Raw genomic sequence first — 23,422 nt, forward strand, 5'->3', positions numbered from 1 at the left:
CTCTGCCTCTGCCTCTGCCTCTGCCTCTGCCTCTGCCTCTGCCTCTGCCTCTGCCTCTGCCTCCCGAGTGCTGGGATTAAAGGCGTGCGCCCCACGCCCGGCCTGCCATGGCATTCTTATTTTCACAAACTCAGATACGTATTGGTTGCATGCTTATTCTGTTAGCTGTTGTGTAACAGAGTGCTTCCTAAATGTTTAGTCTTATTGCAGAACTGTGTATGTTTATGTCTTAGGGTTTTACTGCTGTGAGCAGACACCATGACCAAGGCAACTCTTATAAGGGCAACACTTAATTGTGTCTGGCTTAAAGGTTCAGAGGTTCAGTCTATTATCTTCAAGGTGGGAGCAGGGTAGCATCCAGGCAGCTATGGTGCAGGAGTAGCACAGAGTTCTACAACTTCATCTGAAGGCTGCTAGCAGAATACTAGCAGCTAGGGTGAGGGTCTTATAACCCACACCCACAGTGACAGGACAACTCCAACAGAGCCATACCTTCTAATAGTGCCACTTCCTGGGCCAATCATATACAAACCAGCACAGTTTACAACCTTATTTTTGTACAGCAGGATAAGAGGCATTGAGTGTAGCAGGGTGATTGTGAAGTATGGGTTTTTGTTTCAAAATTACTCAAGTGAATTCTGGTTCAAGCTATGTGGCCATGGTCAAGTTACTGTATCTTTGTAAGCCTAGTTTGTTTGTTTTGTTTTCTCCATGAGACATTGTAATATAAGTTGTATTAGTAAATTGTCAGGTGTTTTTGTTTGTTGAATGCTGACTCAAGAGATGGGTCCCTTGCTTCAGATTTCTGAATGTTTATATGCTGTGGTCTCTGAAGACCCTTTTCTGAGGCAGACTGCCTCTTGCCTCTGTAACAGGAGAAAAGCAAACAGATAAAGAACATCACACCCCTGACACCAGCTAGAAGTTAACCATTTCCAACCTTTTATCTCATAATATAACAATGAAGCGGTTCTGCTCTGCATGGGACTCTTGGGAATACCAGCTGGCTGCTTCACAGGGGCGTCTCCAGTCATTTACTGTTGGATATTGCATCTTATCAGAAGATGTTATATTTGCTTGTTCTCCTGGCTCTGTTGGGTGCTGTTGCCCCTTTACCTTTGCTTGCTGCATACTTAGGAAACTCATGCCATCATTAACTCACTCATTTGAGACCTGAAGTACAGGTAGTATAGATAAATCTCTCCGTGGGAAAGGCAGCAGTGGCGATAGTTTCCACCTGGTAAGGTTTTAAAAATTGAAGTAGATACATAAAACCCTTTACTATATTATTTGGCATAAGGTAGACACCTAGTAGTCCATGGTCTCCATTAGTATATAGTATCATTGTTTTTTTTTTCTATGTTTTCCTTTCTCTTGTCCTTATTGTTTGCTTTTTTTTGTAGCAAAACATCTTGCTTTTCCCAGGATAGAAATTCAGAACTATGTGTTTAACTGTAGCCCCTGTCATTTGTTGTGGAGGGGCAGCTTCAGTAAGATACTTATGTTTGGGGTTGTATGGTTTAGGTTGACTCTGCATTCCATAATTTAAAGAGAAGAAAACTTGTTCATTTATATTGTGTGTAGTTACATCTAGAAATTGCATTATCTTTTCTGAAAGTATCCTTAAGGGGCTGACATAAGCATGATTTGGGAAAAGGTGCTTGCCGTATGCATGACAACTTGATTGCAGACCTAAAATTCACATGGAAGGAGAGAACTGAATTCTGCAAGTTGTCCTCTGGTCTCCATATGGGCACTGGCATACACACTTCCTGCATACACACATATGCTTGAAGGTGCACGTGTGTGCACACATACTCGAAAATGTGATAGTTTTAAAGATGTATCCTTAAATTAGGTATTATGATTAGTATAGCTTTACGTATGCAGAATCATTGATTGTGGTATTTTTGCATAATGACACTTGCTATATGTCTATCCCTGTCTTCAGTGCATCCCAGTGATATATGCCACTGCTAAAGTCTATGTTCCAAAACCTACCTTTCCATTTCTTGGTTTGTGCAAGTGTGCACTAGCTTGGTGTGTCAGTTTAACTGTGGAAGTCTGGTTGAACCTGTAGCTCTTGTGCAGCATTTCCCTGTCACTGACTGAGAATCCAGTTCAATGATGATTCTGTTCAAAGTAGTTCTGATTTTGTGAATCATGTCAAGAAAATTCATTTTAAAAGTGAGTTATTTGCTTTTGTCTGTCTCCCTTTGCTCTATTATTTTTGTAAATACTCATAGTTAGAAACTCTGGAACAAATGAGACCTTCTTCCTAAAGTGGCTCAACTGATTTATGCAGCTTACCTTCTTGTTTTCTCCATGCCTGGTACCAAGTGACACTCCAGTCAGCTGTGGTCATTTGGTGATGTAAACAGTGAAACAAGAAGGTAGGTTGGAGGGAGTGCTTGGTGGTACCAGGTACCAACTGTAGTTGAGGATCGCTGCTAATGTGGCAAGGGAAATTATTCCTGGACGCTGGAGGGACGCTCTGCGGCTTTCTGTTGTCTATAAACTCCCCACTAGAAAGCAGCAGTGGTTACAGCCCGGAGGCTGCTCAAAAGTTACTGTTGCTTGCTTGCTCTTTCTACCTTTCCCAGTTTCTCCACCACACACACCTGTCAGTCAGTTGTGAAAGACAGTGGAAGAGTACGGAAAACCTGCTCACATCTACAGCTGTGACTAGAGTATCACACGAAAACCTTACTGTCATAAAAAGAAATTAAGCAAACATTTAAAAAATGTTTGCGGATTAAGGTGAATAGGGTAGAGTTTTGAAGATACTGTTAAATTTAGAAAGGTAGTTTGAAGGTTTTTGACAATTGAAATAAATTGAGTGCTATGATTTCAGTTTTAGTGTGTGGTCAAGATGTAGGTGGGAGCATTTTGATTATAGAGAATTCTTTGATTAACTTGCCATAGTTTAATAAGTTGCTTTGTATTCATGGGAAAATCAGTACAAACATGGGTGAATGATAGCTTATCAACCTTAGTGCATATAATTTGTATGGGGTGTTACCCTTACTGAAATTTAGAAACTTTCTGCTTACATATTATATACACAACGAAGGTTATGAAACTAAGTTAATGTTTTCTCTCCTTGGCTTTTCTTTAGGATATTAGGAAGCAGAAGCTGAGTTTAGGCACATGGTTATTTAAACAGCAGAACATTTCTTGCTTTATATATGGTAATATAGATAGAATCAGTTAAATAGCTGGGGTGATTTGAACCTGTAGAGATTTTAATTTCCATTTTTTTAGACATAGACTTTAAATGTATATTATATTTTTCTTATTTCATTACAAATAGGATTTATATATACACGTACATCCTTTCCAACTACTCGTCCACTTAAGAATTTATAGACAGAAAACGATAACAAGTGACTCAGTTGTGACAGATGGCTTAATCTGTAGTAAGCATCAGGCCTCATGGTAGAGTGTGCAGCAATTTCCTTCTGCTCTGCAGCTGAAGAACACAGGATACTTAAATAGAATTACATTGTCATAGCCCTGGTTGTCCCTGAACTCCTGATGTTCCAGTCTGACTCCTAAGTGCAGGTGGCTTTCATATAGCACCATGTCTGGCGAAATTAACTTTGAATTAGCATTCATCCATTTGTTTCCATGTATATGTGTTTATGGGGGCACATGTACTATAGCATGTGTGTAACTCTACCTCGTGGGAGTCAATTCTTCTACTGTGTGGAGGAGCCCTGGGATCAAACTCAGCTAGTCAGGCCTTCACCTACTTAGCCACTCCTCAACCCAACTAGTTTCTTCTTCCTGACTCTCATATTCTCTTTCTCACATTCTTTCTCTCACATCCTCTCCTGCTCCCTCCTTTCCCTCTCCCCCTCCCTCCTTTCCCTCTCCCCCTCCCTCCTTTCCCTCCTTCTTCCCCCTTTCCTTTTCCCCCTCCCTCTCCCTTTCCTTCTCCCCCTCCCTCTTCCCTTTTTTCTTTTCCCCTCCCTCTTCCCCCTTTCCTTTTCCCCTCCCTCTCCCTTTCCTTTTCCCCCCTCCCTCTCCCTTTCCTCCTCTCCCTCCCCCTCCCCCTCTCCCTCTTTCTTTTTCGTGGAGACAGGGTCTCTCTACACTCTCTACATAGTCCTGGATGTTCTGGAACTCACTGTGTAGACCAGGCTGATGACCTTAAACTCGAAGAAATCCACGTGCCTCTGCCTCCTGAGTACTGGGATTAAAAGCATGCACCACCACTCAAAATAAATGTTAAAAATTTTCAGGCAGGTTAAATTCATCTCCCAGATTAGAATTTTCAAAATTAGTCTTAACTGCCTTTTAGTCATAGACTTTTGAGAGCACAGGGAGAGTTTTCCTATAGATTGTCCCACTTCTGGATTTCCTTTGCTGTTTTGCAGAGTGAGGTAGTTTTGTTGTCCTCTCTGGCTCTGTGGATTCAGACTTAGCCATGTGGCAGAGCTGAGCATTTCACATCTATCACATTAGGTCATGTTGTGTCAGGTTCTTTACTTCATCTAATGATGTTATCTATAGGCTCTTTGTCCACATCACTTTGGGCTCACAAAATCATGCTTTGCTTTGCTTTGCTTTTCTTTGTTTTTGGTTTTTCTTTTGGTTCTTCGTGACAGGGTTTCTCTGTGTAGCCCTGGATGTCCTGCAACTCACTCTGTAGATCAGGCTGGCCTCCAACTCAGAAATCCGCCTTTCTGATTCTATCATTTTTCATTTCTTGGTTGGAATTCTTTTCAAATAGACATGGATTTCCCTATCATCCAAACCACAACTGCTTAGTTTTTCCATTTGCGAATCCTTTTCACCTAAGGGAGAAAAAAATTTTAAATGTGCACACATGTATCCTTGTGTGCATTCGAGAAAAGGGAGGGGGAGGGGGAGGGAGGGGGAGAGAGGGGGGGGGAGGGAGGGAGAGAGAGCGGGCACTTGATCGAGAGCGAGCACATGTGTATCCCAGAGCAGCCTGTGGGTCAGAACACATATTAGATTCCCAGGAACTAGTGGTTAGTCTGACTTGGGTACTTGTGTTTTGTGTTCAGAACCAAAGTTGTGGTGAAGTCCCAAAAAGCAAGATGGACTGGCAGAAAGACCTCAGATTTATAGATCTATGACACATTTGATTCTGGGCTAATCTTTAGATGTTGCTCATTCAGAAACCTTATTCTATTTCCTGGGCTTGGTAACCCATGTCTGTAATTGTACAGTTCTGGAAGTAGTGGCAGGAGGATCACTCAGTACAAACCCGCTAGCCTGCTCTATATGGCAAGTTCCAGACTAGCCGGGCTACATATCAGGAGTTTTTGTCCAAACAAAACAGAATTGCTGTGGCCAAGTTTTCCTTCTATGTCCCCCACATTCATTCAGAGCCCACATGAGGCCACACCCACAGCCTGACAAGCTGTGGTCTGAACTGTAGGAAAGGAAGATACATTGTTTTATTACCTTATGTGCCTTCGTTACCAGTCTTGATATTGCCTTTTCTGTTTGTCTTTAGAGTTACCATGAACTTGTGGGTTTGTGTGTATTTGATGATTCAGTAGGTTGCAGTCTTTGTTTCTTCAACCTTTGTGTTCTGCTGTGTCTTTTGGTGTTTGAGTACTTCTGAAAGGAGCCATCTTAGAGAGCTTCCTGCTTTCCTAAGATAATACTGTTGTGGAAACTCATTTTTTTCTGACCTAGATTTTTGACAGTATCTTTTTTACAGCTTTGGTCCCTACACATGAAAAAGGTATGTAAGGTGTAGTAGGGTTGGGGTTGCTTGTCTGGTTACCTCTACAAGTTGACTAAAATCAAACAAAACAAAGCAAAAAAGTCCCCATCCACTCATTTACTCAGAAACTATTTATTCAAGAAATAGATTGCATACCAGAGACACATGAATATAGTAAAAAGACTATATATATATATATATATATATATATATATATATATATATATATATATATATATATATATATATATATATATATATATATATATATTTATTATATGTAAGTACACTGTAACTGTCTTCAGACACTCCAGAAGAGAGCATCAGATTTCGTTACGGATGGTTGTGAGCCACCATGTGGTTGCTGGGATTTGAACTCAGGACCTTTGGAAGAGCAGTCAGAGCTCTTAACTGCTGAGCCATCTCATCAGCCCAACAAAATATTTTTATACCAACATTTTTATTATACTCCTATTTCTGTGACTCTATTTAGAAAACAGGAACCACTTTTTCATTAAGCTGTGGTTCCTTTTTAATTTAACATTAGCTTAAGGAAGGCTTGGTTTTTAGAATCATGAAATTAGCTTTTCATCTCTACATTACAATTTAATTATTCATAAAGCTCGAAACTACAGACACAGTACATAACTTTGAAAATGTCTATATCAGTGGTTCTCAACTTTATAATGCTTTAATACAGTTCTTCCTCCACCCTAAAATTATTTTCACTGCTACTTCATAACTAATTTGTTACTCTAATGAATAGTAAAATAAATATCTGTGTTTCCCAGTGGTTTTAGGAGACCCCTGAGGTGGTTTGAATAGGAATGGCCCTCATAGACTCATTTGTTTGAATGCTTGACCATTAGGGATTGGCACTATTAGGAGGTGTGACCTTGTTGGAGAAGGTGTGTCATTGTGGAGGTGGACTTTGAGCTTTTAAGCTCAAGCTAGGCCTAGTGTGACACTGCATCACCATGTCTGCCTGCATGCTGCCATGCTTCTTGCCATGGTAATGGATTAAACCTCTGAAATTGTAAACCACCCCGATTAAATGTTTGTCTTGGTCATTGTTATCTCTTTCACAGCAATAAAGCAGGCACTAAGATAACCCCTAAAGGGGTCTTGACCCACAGGTTAAGAACCATTGGTCTATAATTGTGAAGTAAAAAACAAATTTATGTACCATAAATGTCTCTTTCTATTCTCATTTTCTGTTTTTGGGTATACCTTAGAAACTAAAAATTAAATACAAATGTTGTCAACTCATATTTCAAATGTCAAGATAATTAGTTATCACCTAGTGTTCAATGACTTTTTATGCTCAAAATTGTTACCCATGTATTTTAAAACTGTACTTTCAAAATGCATTTTTTGGAGGTATCACCATAAAGGATGGGAAGGATATATAATATTGGAAAATATAAAAATAAACATGACTACATAAATAAAAGAATAATCTTACTTATCTGACTTTAAATGCAGATTGGTGTTATGTAAATTTGGCTAGACATCTATCTCAAAACACAAAGGTTGTCTTTTTTAAAAGAAAATCTATGTGTGAATATATAAATGTATATATGTATGTATGTGCTCTATTTGCATGTATACCTGCATGATAGAAGAGGATGTTAGATTCCATTGTAGATGGTTGTGAGCCACTGTGTAGTTGTTGGGAACTGAACTCAGGACCCTGGAAGAGCATCCAGTGCTCTTAACCGCTGAGCCATCTCTCCAGCTCTAGGCTGCCTTCTCAGGCAAGGTTTCCCTAGGAGACCAGGCTAGCTTGGAATTTATTATCATCTTCAACCAGGAGTGTAAAGATAAGCTTTGTTTTCTAAGATCACTTGGAGATGATTTTCTTTGTGATAATGTGACCTGTTTATTATATAGATTCATTTCAGGTTGAATCTTTTAAATGATTGCATTTTATTAAAATTTAATTCTTCTTTCCTTTTAAAAATAATTTCACAGTTTCAAAAATGAAGCCTTGTAATGAGGTATAATTAGAAAACAAATTTCCTGCTTTTTTGTAATAGATTTTTTTGTGGTGCTTGCTCTTGTGGTGTGTTTTCTGTTGTGGTGGGAAAACCCTGATGAAAAGCTACCTTCACTTCTAGGTTACAGTCTATCTCTGAAGGAGTCAGAGAGCTGCTGCTAATGTCTCCCTGCCTGGCTCCTGCTCAGCGACTCTTATGAAGGAAACCATTTAACTGGGGCTGGCTTACAGGTTCTGAGGTGTAGTCTGTTCTTGTCATGGAGGGCAGCATGGTGGCATGCAGCAGACTTGGTGCTGGAGAAGGAGCTGAGGAGTTCTGCATCTGCACCCCTAGGCAGCAGGAAGAGAGAGTAACACTGGGCTGGGCTTGAGCTTGTGACACCCCAACCCCCACCCCCACTTTCTCCAACAAGGCCACACCTCCAAAAATGCCATTCCTTATGAGTCTGTGGGGCCTTTTCCATTTAAACCAGCACATATGCATGTACTGGAATTTGTTCTTCCGTTCTTCCGGTTCTCAGGCAGGTAACTTTTTTTTTTTTTTTTTTTTTTTTACGCCTGGCTGGCAGGTAACATTTTTTGCATTGTATCCTCTCCTTGGTGGTAGGTCTACAAAAGTAGGATTGCTGTGTCACTGTATGTGAATTTTTTGGAAAACACTGCCAGTCTGCTCCTTGTCTGCACTCTCTTTGTCAGCCCCACTAATAGAGTATGTTGTTAGAACTTTTGGGTGTTTACCAGCTAGGGTTGATGAGGAAAGTGCTTTTACTGTTCATTCTATTATCCTGAGATGGTTTTAGCATGAGTAGTAGAGTGTTCCGTTCTTTGGTCTGTTTAAGAGCTTACCTACCATTTTGACAACTTACCTACCATTTTGACATTTTTAGTTTTTTTTTTTTTTAATTGGGTTTTTTGTCTTTTCTTGAATCATAAATATACTTCAGTGATACAAGTTGGAAATATTTTGTTATTTGTGTTACAATATGAGAGGTATGTGTTCAGGACAGGGACCTACTCAGGAGCTCTGGTTTGAACTTAGTGTGGCCCAGTCCTTAGCCCCAGTCTTCTGTGAGCTGGGGTTTGAGCTAGCTACCACAGCTGGTCCATAGGAGTCTTACGTGGATTTCTTATCATCCCTTTAGGTTTCTGAGTCCTGACCTTTGTCCCCTCTCTTGGGTTGTACTATGATGTCTTGTGCACCTTTTCTCTCTTGTTTCTTGCACCTCAGCTAATGAAATGATGGGGACCTCAGAAGGTATGCGCAGAGGCTGCCTGCTAGGTGATTCTAGATCTCCCCAAGCTGCCAGTTGAGATTAATCATCACAGGCAGAGTACTTGTTGAAGTGAGCCAAAGTTGTCACCTTTCAGAAGTAATAAATAATGAATACTGGAAAATAGTTTCTTAATATGTAAAATGATAGAAGGCCAGAAGTTAGCAACTTACAACTAACTATAGCCTAACTTGGTAGAGAGCTGTGTAGGTAATGACCCTTGACCTCTGTCTGTCCTTCTCCCACAAACATGCAATGCGTGCACACATATGCACTCCCCCCTCCCAAATTTATTGAGTAGTGGTGGCTGGTTTTCGTAGAGTCTTGCTATTTAGTACAGGCTGGCTTAGAACTTATTACATATCCTGCTCAACTCAAACAGCAATTCTTCCCGGTCTCTCCCTTTTGAACGCAGAGATTACAGGGGTGCACTAAGTATGCCTGGCTGTTGTTTTTAGAGTATTGGGCATCAAAGTAGGGTTTTGTACACACTAGGACTATTTACTTACTTATTTATTTATTTTTATGTGTATTGGTATTTGCCTGCATGTATGTTTGTATGAGGTTGTGGAGTCCCCTGGCATTGGAGTTACAGACAGATGTGAACTGCCATGTGGGTGCTGGGAATTGAACCAGGTCCTCTGAAATAATAGCCAATGCCCTTAACTGCTGAGCCCTCTCTCAGCACCAGGGTTATTTGTTTTGTTTTTTAAAACTAAATAAGGAAACTGGAGTGTATAGCTTCTGGGCTTCAGGTGTTTTTCCCCATTCATTTGTTTCTTTTGAGACTTTTCTTATATCTAATGTAAGGCCCAAGAAAAATAATTCCTATTGTAATTCTGTTTAGATGGCATAGTACTTTTGGAAGCAGGAGCAGAAGCTGGGTTTCTGTGGTTAGTTCATTTAACCACTCTGTTTTCCCCCACTTAATGCTGCTGCTGATAGAACTCAACTCTTAGATTGGTAATAACTTGTAAAATTCTTACTACTCAACATTTAGTAAGCCCTTTTTGTATGTTAATTATAATAATCATTACAGTTTGTCCATTGGGTTACTATAAATCCAATTTTTAGGCTCAAGAATTGATTTTTATCACTTTTAGGTCTGATAAAATTTGGTATACTTGGCAGCAGCTAGATTTAGGTTTGGCTGAATCACTGAACAGAATGTTAATCTTAAATATTAAGGGACTGTTCTGGTTATAAGTATCTGGTTATTCTTGTGGAACATGAAACTAATATTTATGTAGTATTAATTGAAGTCATGTCCACGTTTTTTTATAGGCTATTTTATTTCAGCTTGACAAGACCTTGAGAATTGTTTTATTACAAACATCAATGGGAGTACCAGGAGTGTGGCTTTGGGGTGAGGACACTAGTGTCCCCTCACTCCCCTGGGGTGTGGGTGTGGCTCTGGTTTAGGACACCAGTGTCCCCTCACTCTCCTAGGTTTGCTTCTTTTCCCTTTTTATTGTGGCTTTTGGAAGGTCAGTGAGATTTACACTTGTTTCCTTTCTCTGTGAAAGGTGGTGCAGTACATAACAATGTACTGTGAGGACAGTGCAGTGGTTTGTCTCTGGTTCTTTGTGTCTGCTTCCATCTAAATAAACCCTTGGTTTTTCTTGGGATGTTAGGGAGCATGCCTCTTACTAGTGACAGCATTGTGTCTGGGTGGGGTTTGCTTTGCTTTGTTTGCTGGGTTTTGGTCCTTTAATGCCTGCTGATTTTGATTACTTGTTGACAGTTCTCAGAGAAACTGATGCCTTCTTGACTTAGGTACATCTGACTTTTCTATTATTATAAATGGTACAACCCTGCTTTGTAGCAGAACGGTTAAATACTTTTATGGTGTGTCACCTATTAGAGCTCTTGGGTATACAGAACAGTAGTTGTGCAAGTGTTTGGGACATTTGAGAGTGGTCAGTGTGATATAATTATATATTCAGAGTGACAGTAAAGTCTTATAAATGTGGGGTGAAAATATGACTCCCATTTAGAAACTTCACTTTATGTATTATTATTATTTATTATTATTATTATTGTGTGTGTATGTGTGTGTGTTGTCTCAGAAATCTGTAGAGAAGGGACCAGAATCTGAAGTGGAAGATACTTAAATTTTGAGTCCAGTGGGCTAGTGGGTGGAGGGGGTCTGTAGCAGGAAAAAGAGCTGGGAGAGTACCATTTAAGAGTGTTTAGTACAAAGGTTGGTATATATTACAAGCTAATGTTAGAAATGCTCTTTTTTAGGTTCTGGTTCAGAGAATTATTCCACGTGTTCTGACAGACATCCAGGGTAATATACTAACACAGCAATATTTAGAAGTCATGTTAGCTATGCTCTGTTAATTGTTCCAAGCCAAAGTTAGGCAGTTGCTATAATTTCTGGAAGACCCAGAGCATAATTCTAGCTAACATGACTCCACTTACAAGCGCTAACTCCTTACACTTCATCAGCTCTCATACCATACCTTCTTTCCCTCAGGGTTAGTGGTCTCCCACTGACACACTAGGAAGGTTACTTGATAGCCTAAGCTTGAACAAGCCCAGGAAAAAAACTAGGCTAGAAATACACTTGACTGTTTCACTTTTTGGCTTTAATTCCTGTGACTATATACTTGCTAACTGCAGTTGCTTAACTCCATCCAGAGACTCCTTTTTTGTTCATTAAGTGAGTACTTTTTAAAAAATTCTTTAATAAATATAGAAAAGGTCATGGGTTGTGGAGAACTGGAGAGGCTTATTAGTCATTGAATGAGAATTTGACTTCTGATTGAAGGAGAAATTCCCATGACTCATACAGGTCAGCATGTAAGGGAGGGCATTTGGATTGAGCCTGACAACAGCTCCATACCTGGAGCATGCATGGTAGAAGGAGAGAGCACAGTGGAAGTTGTCCTCTGATTTCAGCTGGGGCACTGTGATGTGTGTGCGTGCGTGCGCGCGCGTGCGTGTGTGTGTGTGTGTGTGTGCGTGTGTGTGCGTGTGTGTGCGTGCGTGTGTGTGTGTGTGTGTGTGTGCGCGTGCGTGTGTGTGTGTGCGCGCGCGCGCGCGTGTGTGTGTGCGTGTGCGTGTGCGTGTGCGCGCCACCCCCTTCAACAAATAACACGGATAAAAAAGACTTTGGTTTAACCCTAGTTGATCTTTTCTTTAATAGTTAAATACAAAGGATGAACAGAAGAAGAGAGGATGATGCTGATAGTACAGCTAAGACTTTTTTCCTGCCAGAGACATGTGTGCAACCCACACTTAGAATTTCGTTGGAAGTTATTGGATGTACTAAGGAATTGAAGGAAGATCATAGTTACATGAGCTTTAGCCTGCCGTAGAGTTAGGAGGAACATGTGAAAGGAACACCTTGGGCTGGAATTCTACCATGGGCTTTCTCCATAAGATTTTAAGATATATCTAAAATATATTCATTCATTTAGTGTGATAATTCATATAGAATATTAATTTAGAATGTCAATGATTTTAATTTATGGCAGAATTGGGAGCTTCTAAGATGTTCATAGTAAACATTTGAAGAAAACTGATAGACTTTTCATTTTTACTAAAAGATGAACATTTCAGAATAGCTTTTCTAATAACATCATTTTGTTTTTTTCTAGGATTTGGAGTTTCATGGAGTCATGAGATTTTATTTTCAAGATAAAGCTGCTGGAAATTTTGCAACAAAATGTATTCGAGTCTCTAGCACAGCAACCACTCAAGATGTGATTGAAACACTGGCAGAGAAGTTCCGCCCTGACATGCGCATGCTCTCCTCTCCCAAGTACTCCCTCTATGAAGTGCATGTCAGTGGAGGTCAGTGAAGGCTGTCCTGACCGGGGTCAGCCACTTGCTACTGCTCATCTCCTTTTCTTTCTTTCCTCCACCCAACAGTGATCAACAGGATGGCAAACGGTTCTAAGACTTGACGTGTTCAAGTTCTTGCACATAACATTTATTAGAAGTTAGGATGAATGTATTACATATATAATTATTTCTTCAAAATAAGTATCATTAACTTATTATTTATTATTAAAATAAATCACTCTACAGATCTGAGTGTCTTGTCTATCAGTGGTATTGTGTGCTTCTTGCTTTTGAAAGAAATCTTGGATGTAGGTAACACTGTCATGACTGCTCCTAATTCAGATCGGTGCAGATCAGGTCAGGGGTCTCACCATCGTATTTCTGCATTCTGTTCACAGTATATATATTCCTTGGGAACAACAGGACACCTCAAGGAAAATCTCCTACCAGATTTTATAATTTTTGCTTGTTTTAACATTAGCAGTTGTGTGAGATTTTTACTGGGAGACATGAAGAAATTTTTATTCACTCTAGATAGAAAAATCAATAACAGACCAAAGAACAGTCACCATCAAGGTCCACTTACTTTTGAACCAATGAGTTTTATTGGGGTCCTTTAGAGGGAGATGAGTGAGGGGTTACAGGCACAGAAACGACTCAGAGTCAGCTGCATCACAAAACACCTATCGCAGCATGGGTGACGGCTCTTGAAAGCTGGCCTGCAGCACGACACATCTCAGCAGGCTGGAGGTTGTCCTTTCCAGTCAGCCTGGCTGCTCTTTGCTTCTTCCAGGTAACTCAGCTGGTCAGAGCCTTAGCTCAGTTTGTCTGAGAGTGTTTCAGCGTAGCAGTCCTTACTGCTTACATATACTTGGACAGGTATGGAGACTAGAGATTCTGATCAGCTTTAGAGACTCCTGAAACTGTTGACTTGTTTGCTTCCTGAGCTTAAGGAGATTCCCTGTAGGATGGGATATTTGACATCCCTTTAGCAGATTCTGTGTCTTGAAGTGCTTTCCTCTAAGATGGAGATTTTCTGTTAGGAAATTGCTGTTTAACAGCAGTTAATAAAAGTGTCTTGCAACTTGACACTAAAAGTTGAGCTGACTAGAAATTCAGAAACATAAATATTTTATAGCTACATTTGGAAATGTGTAGTAACATATTAAAAAATGTGAAGTACAACAAACGCTGCTAAAAAGGATTATGGCCTAACCCCAGTACCTCTTAAATGTCAGCTGTGAAGTTTCTAAAACAGTAGATTTTTCTTTATTTTTATGTACACAGCTTTCTTTGCACAATTGAAATAATACTGAAATGTTTTTGATGTATAGGATTTTCAAGTGTTGTAATCACCTTTCCTTGGAACATACGAAATGATCCATATTTATTATTTTATGGTTGTGAGCATATTCCCTGCTAAAATGATACCCAGACTAAAGTTAGTTGTAGAGAGTATTCCCAGTTTGGGATGATTTTCTTGGAGATGAATTCTTTCTTCCCATGCAAATCTCTGTTGCTAGGTTTCAAAGAAAAGGAAGCTGCTGTTTGTGCCCTTTGGTTATTTGAATACCACCAATAAGGGATTTGGAATAATATGAAAGATGGGTTGCATGATTTTGAAAATTAAATGGTTTTGATTTTTCCAGAAATCTCTCCGCTCCCTTCATGTGCTCTTTTTTGTCTTTGTTCTTGTTCTCTGTGTTGCACACTGTGGCTGGAAGCATACTAGGCAAGCTGCATACTACCCAGCTGTATCTCCAGCCATATTACCTCAGTGATCTGTTAATGGTGTATGTATCATTAGGCCAAAGAAATGCATAGACTTCCATTTATTATATAGATTGTCTGTCTGTCTGTCTGTCTGTCTGTCTGTCTTAGTCAGGGTTTCTATTCCTGCACAAACATCATGACCAAGAAGCAAATTGGGGAGGAAAGGGTTTATTCAGCTTACATTTCCATACTGCTGTTCATCACCAAGGAAGTCAGGACTGGAACTCAAGCAGGTCAGGAAGCAGGAGCTGATGCAGAGGCCATGGAGGGATGTTCTTTACTGGCTTGCTTCCCCTGGCTTGCTCAGCCTGCTCTCTTATAAACCCAAGAATACCAGCCCAGGGATGGTACCACCCAGAAGGGGCCCTCCCCCCTTGATCACTAATTGAGAAAATGCTTTACAGCTGGATCTCATCGAGGCATTTCCTCAACTGAAGCTCCTTTCTCTGTGATAACTCCAGCTTGTGTCAAGTTGACACACAAAACCGGCCACACAAAACACACACAAAACACTGTCTTAATATTATTGGGGGTAGGGAGCACATGCCATGGTGTGTGTGTGTGTGTGTGTGTGTGTGTGTGTGTGTGGTCAGAGGACTATTTCACTGAAAGGAAGGCTCAGTTATTTGAGACAGGTTGCCCTTTCAAGATAAGGAAAATCTGATTAATCAATGGATTATATATACTATTAACATGATCTCATTTTCTAGTTGTATGAGAGATAGATTGATATATAGAAACGTACATCGCTCTTGTTTTCTTAGATCTGAATAAAGGAAGTGTTGTTTCCTGATCAGTGTCTGGCACACACCCACTAGCAATAAAATGTCCATCTCACCTGGTCAGTGAACCAGCCTGGTAGAACAGTAGCTACAAAGTTCTGAACTAACCAAAACTGATTGAAAATGGTAACAGTACATTGCACTCTCTCATCAGGTATTTGAGGCACCAGAGTATTTTATTTGTATAGAGTTAAATGTATGTCATATGGCCAATATTGTGCTCATGCCAGGAAATGACCACGGTTTGATCTTCTTTCCATTTCATGTTTTGAAGAAGAAAGAAGATTGGACATTGATGAGAAACCTCTAGTTGTACAGTTGAATTGGAACAAAGATGATCGGGAGGGTCGATTCGTCCTTAAGAACGAGAATGACGCCATTCCTGCCAAGGTGGGAGCAGTCCCCATGTCTGTGCCAACTGCAGCCCAGGGCTGGGTCAGTGGAGTGGTCAAGTCTTAGCCTCTGCCATAGGAGCTTCTTGTCTTTGCTTCTCTTCTGCAGTTCTTCACCTCTTCCTAGCACATATGTGAGAAGCAGTCTGGTGGACCTGGTTCATCCCGTATTTCACCTGGCCACCCAGTCACTCTTCCTCACTTTTCTAAAGAAGAGTTGTAGATGCTGTTGAGACAGAGCTGATGATGAGCTTGTCGTTTTCATCTTTCTTCCAAATTATAAAACCGCAGTGGTTCCTATAGGAAATACAAGGGACAAAGGAAGTGTTGGGAACCTAGTTTCAGGTGCAACTTCCTCAGGCACATTTAAAGCATTTTCATATTACATGTTCAAGATTAGGAATCAGAAAACTTGCTTGGACTCTTTCCTTCCCTAGTGCTGTGGTAAGATGGTCTGACAAAAGCAACCCGAGGGGAGTTTGCTTTGTCTTACACTTTGATGGGGAAGTCCCTGAGGCAGGAGACAGCTGATCTGTTACATTGATGGGACTTGGAAATATGTAGTCCTGTGCTAATTGAGTGATGCCATGTGCAATATTTTGATATTAACAAATGGCAGCAAGTACAGAGTTTGAAAATATCTTTTAAGTTTTCCCCTTGTGAAATGCTGCTGCTGCATAGCAGTAAGGAGTTTTCTGTGGTCTGTGTCCATGTGGTGTGCTGCCCTGTGTAGCTACACAGCTGTGCTCTTGGCCTTCTTGTCCCTGGATTCTGGTGGCCAGCTGCATTTGTGGCAACTGCATATAAAGTAGGAAGGGGCATTGCTTTCCTATCCATGTTTATTCTTGGTTTCAGCTGGGGCTGCTTCCTTGTGTGCACTTAGAACAAAGGAAGGTTTCCCCCTCCTCTATACCATAACTATTATTTTTCTTCTTATTAAGCTACTTAAAAACAATGTAGCTTTATGTATTAACAGGCCAACTTTGTAGGGAGGTTGAAATTCAAAGTAAAATAAGGAACTAATAAACAAGATCTGGAAAATAAATCGGACATTTTTACAAAAATAAATACAACATTGATTCATGAATTGCAGTTTTAGAAAAACACCTATTCAGCAGACTCCTTCCCTCTATGTGTCTTCATTGGATTCCCTTCTCTTAGTTACTTGATGCTAACTTTTTTTGACTTTCACTTTAGTGAAAATCAGATTTTCTCATTTGTATTTTTTTTCTTTTTTAAAAGTTGTACCCTATTTTCTATGCCGAATTTGGGTTTTTGTTTTTTTGTTTTAAATTGAGGTGAAATTTACATGTGAAATACATTCATGTTGTATGTGAGTTACAATGTGACTGTCGGCTTAGTCAAGGTGTGAGTGCATCTCCTCCCCCCCCCCCGCCCCTCAGGGTTTTCAGTTTGCTTATTTGTTTGTCCACGCCTTGTGAGGCGGGCAAGCAGCGGCTAAGCCTAAGGAGCCTGGCTGACCCTTGACTGTGGTCAGTGTGGTGATAATATTGCTTTTACCAGAAGGCTCAGAGTAACGGACCTGAAAAGCAGGAGAAAGAAGGGGTTATTCAGAACTTCAAAAGAACTCTCTCAAAGAAAGAAAAGAAGGAAAAAAAGAAGAAAGAGAAGGAGGCATTGAGACAAGCCTGTGATAAGGAAGAAAGGCCTTCTCAAGGGGATGACAGGTAGGTCTTTCTGGAAGTCTTTCTGTCACTCTGAGCTACAAACAAGCCAGGTGTCTAATATAGCAAACTTACCTCAGTTATTGGTAACTGGTGGCACAGTGACTGAGACTGTCATGGTAGGCTTGCTGTGGAAACCTGAAGGGACATTGGAGGGCCTTGTTTAAACATGGCAACCTGCTCTTTTATATTAGCAGGTGCCTAATCTAACAGGGGAAGACTCTGCTCCCTCTAGGCAAACAGCAGTTAACATTGTTTTTCCTGAGCAGGCCACCACATTTAGATGTCTGTCTGTCTGTCTGACTGTCTGTCTTCAGCTAGTCCTTTGAAACTTACTTCTGTGGTTTTGGTCCCAGAGGCAATTGTGGTTGCATATTTAGCACATATAAACTGGTCAGCATTGGCAGGACTAGGGAGCAAAACAGATGTTCCTTTTCAAATCCGATGCCCCTTGGACACCCACACCCTTGCAGCAGCAGCCTCGCTGTGGACCGCCCTGCTAGGAGGTGATGCCTGTGAAACTCACAAAGAGCAGTAAGCGGGCTCATGTCATGTATTCTCTAAGAGACGGAGCACACTCTGGAAAAGGACACAGTCAGCTCACACTGTGTGGCTTGGTTTACATTATTTGGTACAGAAAATGAACTACTTAAGATAAATTATATCATTTAACCTGATAGCTTAAAGTGTAACTTCTTTTTAAATAAATTATTTTATGATTACATGTTGATACCATTAAAATTTAAGTATTTAGCTTTTTTCATCGTACCTTATATTCAGGTTTCTGCCCATGACTTTGTATAGTTGATTCCTTTGCAGAAACTGTTGGAGTCATATTCCTATGAAAGTTTAACTTCAGGAAAGTAAATGTTGGTGGATCTCTTATGTGTTAAAAACTATCATGCTATTTAATTTACATTTTCTAAGATTTACTCTAATTTTAAGTAAGGGTCTTCAGTATGGCTTCTTGTTTATGGATGCTGTGCTGTAATATTGTTTGCTGTGTTGTAGCACAGCACTTCTAGAGGCTGAAATGCACAGTCCAGCTAGAAACTGAAATGCATGGTCCATATGTTTGCTTTGCTTTGCTTTGTTTATGAGCACAAGACAGTTGAATTATGTAAACCTAAAAGTTTAGATACAGAGTTCTTAGTCTATGCATTTATATTTGAGAGAAACTGTATTTTTAATCTCATTGTAATTCGCATATGGTAACTAGTATACAATAGACCTATTAGGGGACAGATGTAGACAGATGACATTTGCCATTGTGTTATTTGTATTTCTTTTTGTTTTTGTTTTTTGTTTTTGTTTTTGGTTTTTTGAGACAGGGTTTCTCTGTATAGCCTTGGCTGTCCTGGAACTCACTTTGTAGACCAGGCTGGCCTCACTCAGAAATCTGCCTGCCTCTGCCTCCCGAGTGCTGGGATTAAAGGCGTGCACCACCACACCCGGCTATTTGTATTTCTAATAGGAAAAAAGTTTAAAATATTTTTCGTGATCTTTTTCCTTACAGTGAGAATTCACGACTGGCTGCTGAAGTTTACAAAGACATGCCTGAAACCAGCTTTACTAGAACGATTTCTAATCCTGAAGTTGTTATGAAACGGCGGCGGCAGCAAAAACTGGAGAAGAGAATGCAAGAGTTTCGGAGCTCAGATGGGCGGCCTGACTCGGGTACATAGAGTTGTTTTTCTGAATATTCACTGTAAAATGTACTTCATTATACTCTTTTATATCTATCTTAAACTGAGAAAGTGGGTGAAGTAGCCTTTTAATAGCACATATGTCCATGTATGCCTTACATAGAATCTTTTCACTTAAGAGTTACCATTAGTCAAGTAGACTCACCAATGAGGCTCTTCTCCCTGATGGTCTTCAACCCAGAAAATGTTAAATATATACAAAAGACAAGAGAAAGATAACTACCACAATTTTGAAAATTATTAGCAAATATTCTTCTCTTTTTCACTATGCATTGCCCTCTCAGTCCCAAACTACTACTATTTTGAAGCATTACAAATTTACTAGTTCATCTGTAAGCATTTTAGTGCGTTTTCATGAAGGGCAAAGATTCATAGTAAAACTCCAGGGCCATCATCACATATAAAACACCTGAGAGCAGCTCCTTCAGCCATGTATTTACTCATTGTTTAAACTTTGATTGCTTTTGATATTCTTTTCTACACACACACACACACACACACACACACACACGGTCAAGATTGAGTCATATATGTAAGTCTCATTCTAGAGTTCCCTTTAGTTTATTTCATTTTTTTGTTGGTTTGCCCTTTAAAACTTAGGTGTGTTGGTTGGCTTTTATTAACTTGACACAAACCTGGAGGTATCTGGGAAGAGGAAATCTTAATAGAGAATTGACGCTGTAAGATTGGCCTGTTGGTTAGTCTGTTGGGTATTGTCTTGATTAATGATTGCTGTGGGAGGGCCCAGCCTGCTGTGGGTGGTGTCACTCCTGGGTGGTAGTCCTGGGTTGTATAAGAAAGTAGGCTGAGCAAAACCATAAGAAGTAAGCCCACAAGCAGTGTTCCTCCATAGTCTCTGGTTTTGTTTCCAGGTTCCTGCTCTGAGTTCCCTTCAATAGTTGATTGACCACTGTTAAGCTGACATTGGTCTGCATCGCAACAATAGAGACCCTAAGACATTAGGTTATTTGTCTTATAGACTCTGGTGACATCCTTTGGTGTTCATTACTTTTTTCCCGTCTGTTTTCTGTTTCCTTGATTAGGGTGTAGATGCAGGTGCACATGAAGCTATTGATGTGGCAGGAATATTTACTTTAACATCCTCTAAAGTTGACAGTGATTATTAAAACTTTCTCATAAACTCCTGGGTTTAAGACTCGCCAGCACTTTTCAGCCCATTGCAGCTGTTTCCTTTCTGTTTATGGTAGTCACACCTGGAGCCAGGTGGTGTCCCTGTGGTCTCAGCTGACTTTGTTTCATGGGGAATCAGCTATCCACTCCTTTGCCTAGGAGACGCTTCTCAAGTGGTACCTCTTTCTCTAAACCATTGCGACTTTAGAGCCTGAATGTCCTCTGCAGTTACATTCTTCCTTTCTAAGGATCTTAATAAATGGTAATAGTGTCAAAATAAAAAGATCTGTGTTCAGGCAGGTGGGTCTCTGTGAGGACAAGGCCAGTCAGGGCCAGTCAGGGCTATGTAGTAAGACCCCCTCTCCCCTTTTGTTTTTTATTATTAGCAATATGATTCTGAAAATTTTTGAAGAGTTTTATGAAATTGTGTGTATGTATATATTTATTTTCAAAAACATAAGTCACAATTGTTATTTTAACACATAGTTAATTCCTATTTATATGGCAACATTCTGTGTTGATTTATATTTAAGTTTTATATTCTTTAGATTTGCCACTTTACAGATGAAATACTTTTAAAGGAGTTTGGCTTCTGTTGCTGTACAAGGCAATTCAGACTGCACAGAGCACAGGGCTTTCCTGCTCTATTTCCTCCATAGTACCTGTCAGTTGTTTTGTGTCTATAAGAAGTAGATATGATAAAAAGAGCTGAAATAGTTAGCAGTACTGTTTAAACTATATATTGGTTCTGTGTATTGTTAACTGTTTAATAAAACTTTGACTTATAACTAACTGGAAATTGTGTCCAGCAGAGAAAATACTTGTTATAAAGCAGGAATTTATCATGAGGTAGTTTCACTTCTTAAAAAGTAATACGGTAACCATTTTGAGTTTCAGAAAGAAATAATTGTATTAAAGCTGTATTGTTACTCTCACCTTACTCCCAAAAGTTTAGTCTAATGTCCTAATGTCATCACCTCTATTTCTCTTATAACATCACTTTCAGATGCTTGGTACTTGGGAACTTCCAAGCACTTTCAGATGCTTGGAATACTAGGAAACTAGCTTACTTGATAATGAAAAGATTCTGATGTTGGGATGTACAGAATTTCTTTATAGACTTAAAAAAAAAAAAACAAAAAACAAAACCAAAAAGCAATAGCTCATGTTGAAAAAGCTCACTTTATTATAGACCTTTTCTCTCAAATCCAAGTCTGAGTGAAAGAATTTTACTACTTATTCAGGTTATTGTTAAAGTAGTCTTCTAATATGTTCTGTGTTCTGTTTTGTCATCAGTCTTGTTTAAGGAGTAGGCTCCATGGACTATCCTACGTTGCAGGGTCACCTGCTTCTGCCCAGGACTATGTAGTGTACTTTATTGCAAGGTCTCACTAGCTGTTGGTGGGAAGTAGGACTCTTACTGTCTCAGCACTATATACTTGATCCAGCCTTCAATGCTGTGCTGGTTTGAATAGGTGTGGGTCTCATAGGTTCATGTGTTAGAATGGTTGGCCATAGGGAGTGGCACTGTTAGGAGGTGTGTCATTCTGGAGGTGGGCTTTGAGAGCTCAGATATATGCTCAAGCTCCTCCCAGTGTGGTATGCAGTTCCCTTCTGCTGCCTGTGGGTCAAGATGTAGACTAGAACTCTCAGCTCCTTCTCCAGCCCCATGTCTGTCTGCATGCTGCCATGCTTCCCACCATGATGGTAATGGACTTAAACGTCTGAACTGTAAGTCAACCCTAGTTAAATGTTTTCCTTTGTAAGAGGAAAGGAAAACGTCTTGGTCATAGTATCTATTCACAGCAGTAAAAACTGAGTCTCAATTGTATACTTTATAGGAATGTAGTATTAATGACTGTATAAGAAAATGAAAAACCAAAAAGTACAAGCCAGGTATGGGAGTGTGTACCTATAAGCCTAGCACTATCACAGTCACTCCCACAGTGCTGTGACAAAATACCTTGATATACGCAACTTAAGGAAAAATGAGTTTATTTTAACCTACAGTTCCAAGGTACTATCATGGTGAGGAGCATATGGCAGTAGTCAGAATAGTGTAAACAGGGGCCTGACGGGTCCTGTTGCATCTGCACAGGAAAGAAAGAATGAACAGAAGGGGGGGGCAAAATATGTGTGTATGTGTGGCTCCAAAGCCTCAATGCTCCATCCAGTGAGCAGTTTCCTCCAGTGATAGTCTACTTTCCTCAAGGTTCAGCAACATTGCATAGCAACACTATTAGCCATCTGGTGACCAAAGTGTCCAAACACCTGAGACATTTCACACTCAAACCGCAACAGAGGCTGAGGCAGTTTTAGGTCTTAAGGACTACATACTAAGATCTGCTCAGAAACACATACACACAGAATTGAGAATGACAAGGGCTTCTTGGTTTTATAACTATTCTGGCAAAGGGTTTTGTTTAAGGATTCTGAATATTGTCTCATTCTGTCACGTACCTAAATTTATGTACAGAAAAAGAAAAAAGAGGTGCCTGCCTTTAATCCCAGTACTTGGTGTGCGAGACAGGCAGATCTCTGAAATTGAGGCATCCTATAGATAGGCATTTGGTCTATAGAGAAACCCTGTCTTGAAAAAAAACACTTTAAAAAAAAAAAGATTTAGAGGGCTAGAGAAAAATAAAGAAGAATACAGGTAACAAAAGGAGTGCTCAGAAATACTTATGTCTGCTAACCACATACCACATCTGAAGAATCTTGTGCACATAGGAAGGCCCTAACATTGTTACTTAGTGAGCTTTGGAAAAGGAAACCATGGTTCTCCCTGAGGAATATTCATTCAGGTAAGAGCTCAGGAGTATGGGAGTCTTGAAGGAGACAGTGGCTCAGAGTATCAACTTTTAACTTGGTTGAGAAAACATTCCTAGAGACAAGGCATTTTTTAATGTGGGCTTGAATGTAACATTGAGATATATCTTCGAGAAAATAGTGAGCTTGTTGAATGGCAGATGGTCTGCTCCCCTAGTATTTATTTTTCATAGTCATTGGCAGTACTTGATGGAAATTTTCTTTATATTTTGTAATAAGCTGCCAAGAGCTTTAAAGTTGGGACATAGCAACCTTTCTTTTTTTTTTTTTTTTTTTTTTTTTTAGATTTATTTATTTATTATATACACTGTAGCTGTCTTCAGACACTCCAGAAGAGGGCATCAGATCTTGT

At 39.9% G+C, this 23,422-nt stretch overlaps 1 protein-coding gene across 11 annotated transcripts in view; it reads left to right on the top strand.

The window, feature by feature from the left end:
* Afdn (afadin, adherens junction formation factor) overlaps positions 1–23,422 on the top strand; it is a 132,467-nt gene that overhangs the window by 28,499 nt on the left and 80,546 nt on the right. For 6 of the 11 annotated variants that reach the window (XM_029532967.1, XM_029532968.1, XM_029532972.1 and 3 more), the window contains exons 2-5: positions 12,586–12,781; positions 15,602–15,717; positions 17,244–17,407; positions 18,921–19,081. In XM_029532967.1, coding sequence (XP_029388827.1) covers positions 12,586–12,781; positions 15,602–15,717; positions 17,244–17,407; positions 18,921–19,081 — 637 coding nt within the window. The remainder of the gene's footprint in view (positions 1–12,585; positions 12,782–15,601; positions 15,718–17,243; positions 17,408–18,920; positions 19,082–23,422) is intronic. The other 5 variants (XR_003842696.1, XM_021221766.1, XM_021221765.2 and 2 more) reach the window with 2 other exon arrangements.

This window comes from Mus pahari, chromosome 21 (genome assembly GCF_900095145.1).
Source record: "Mus pahari chromosome 21, PAHARI_EIJ_v1.1, whole genome shotgun sequence".
Taxonomy (NCBI): domain Eukaryota; kingdom Metazoa; phylum Chordata; class Mammalia; order Rodentia; family Muridae; genus Mus; species Mus pahari.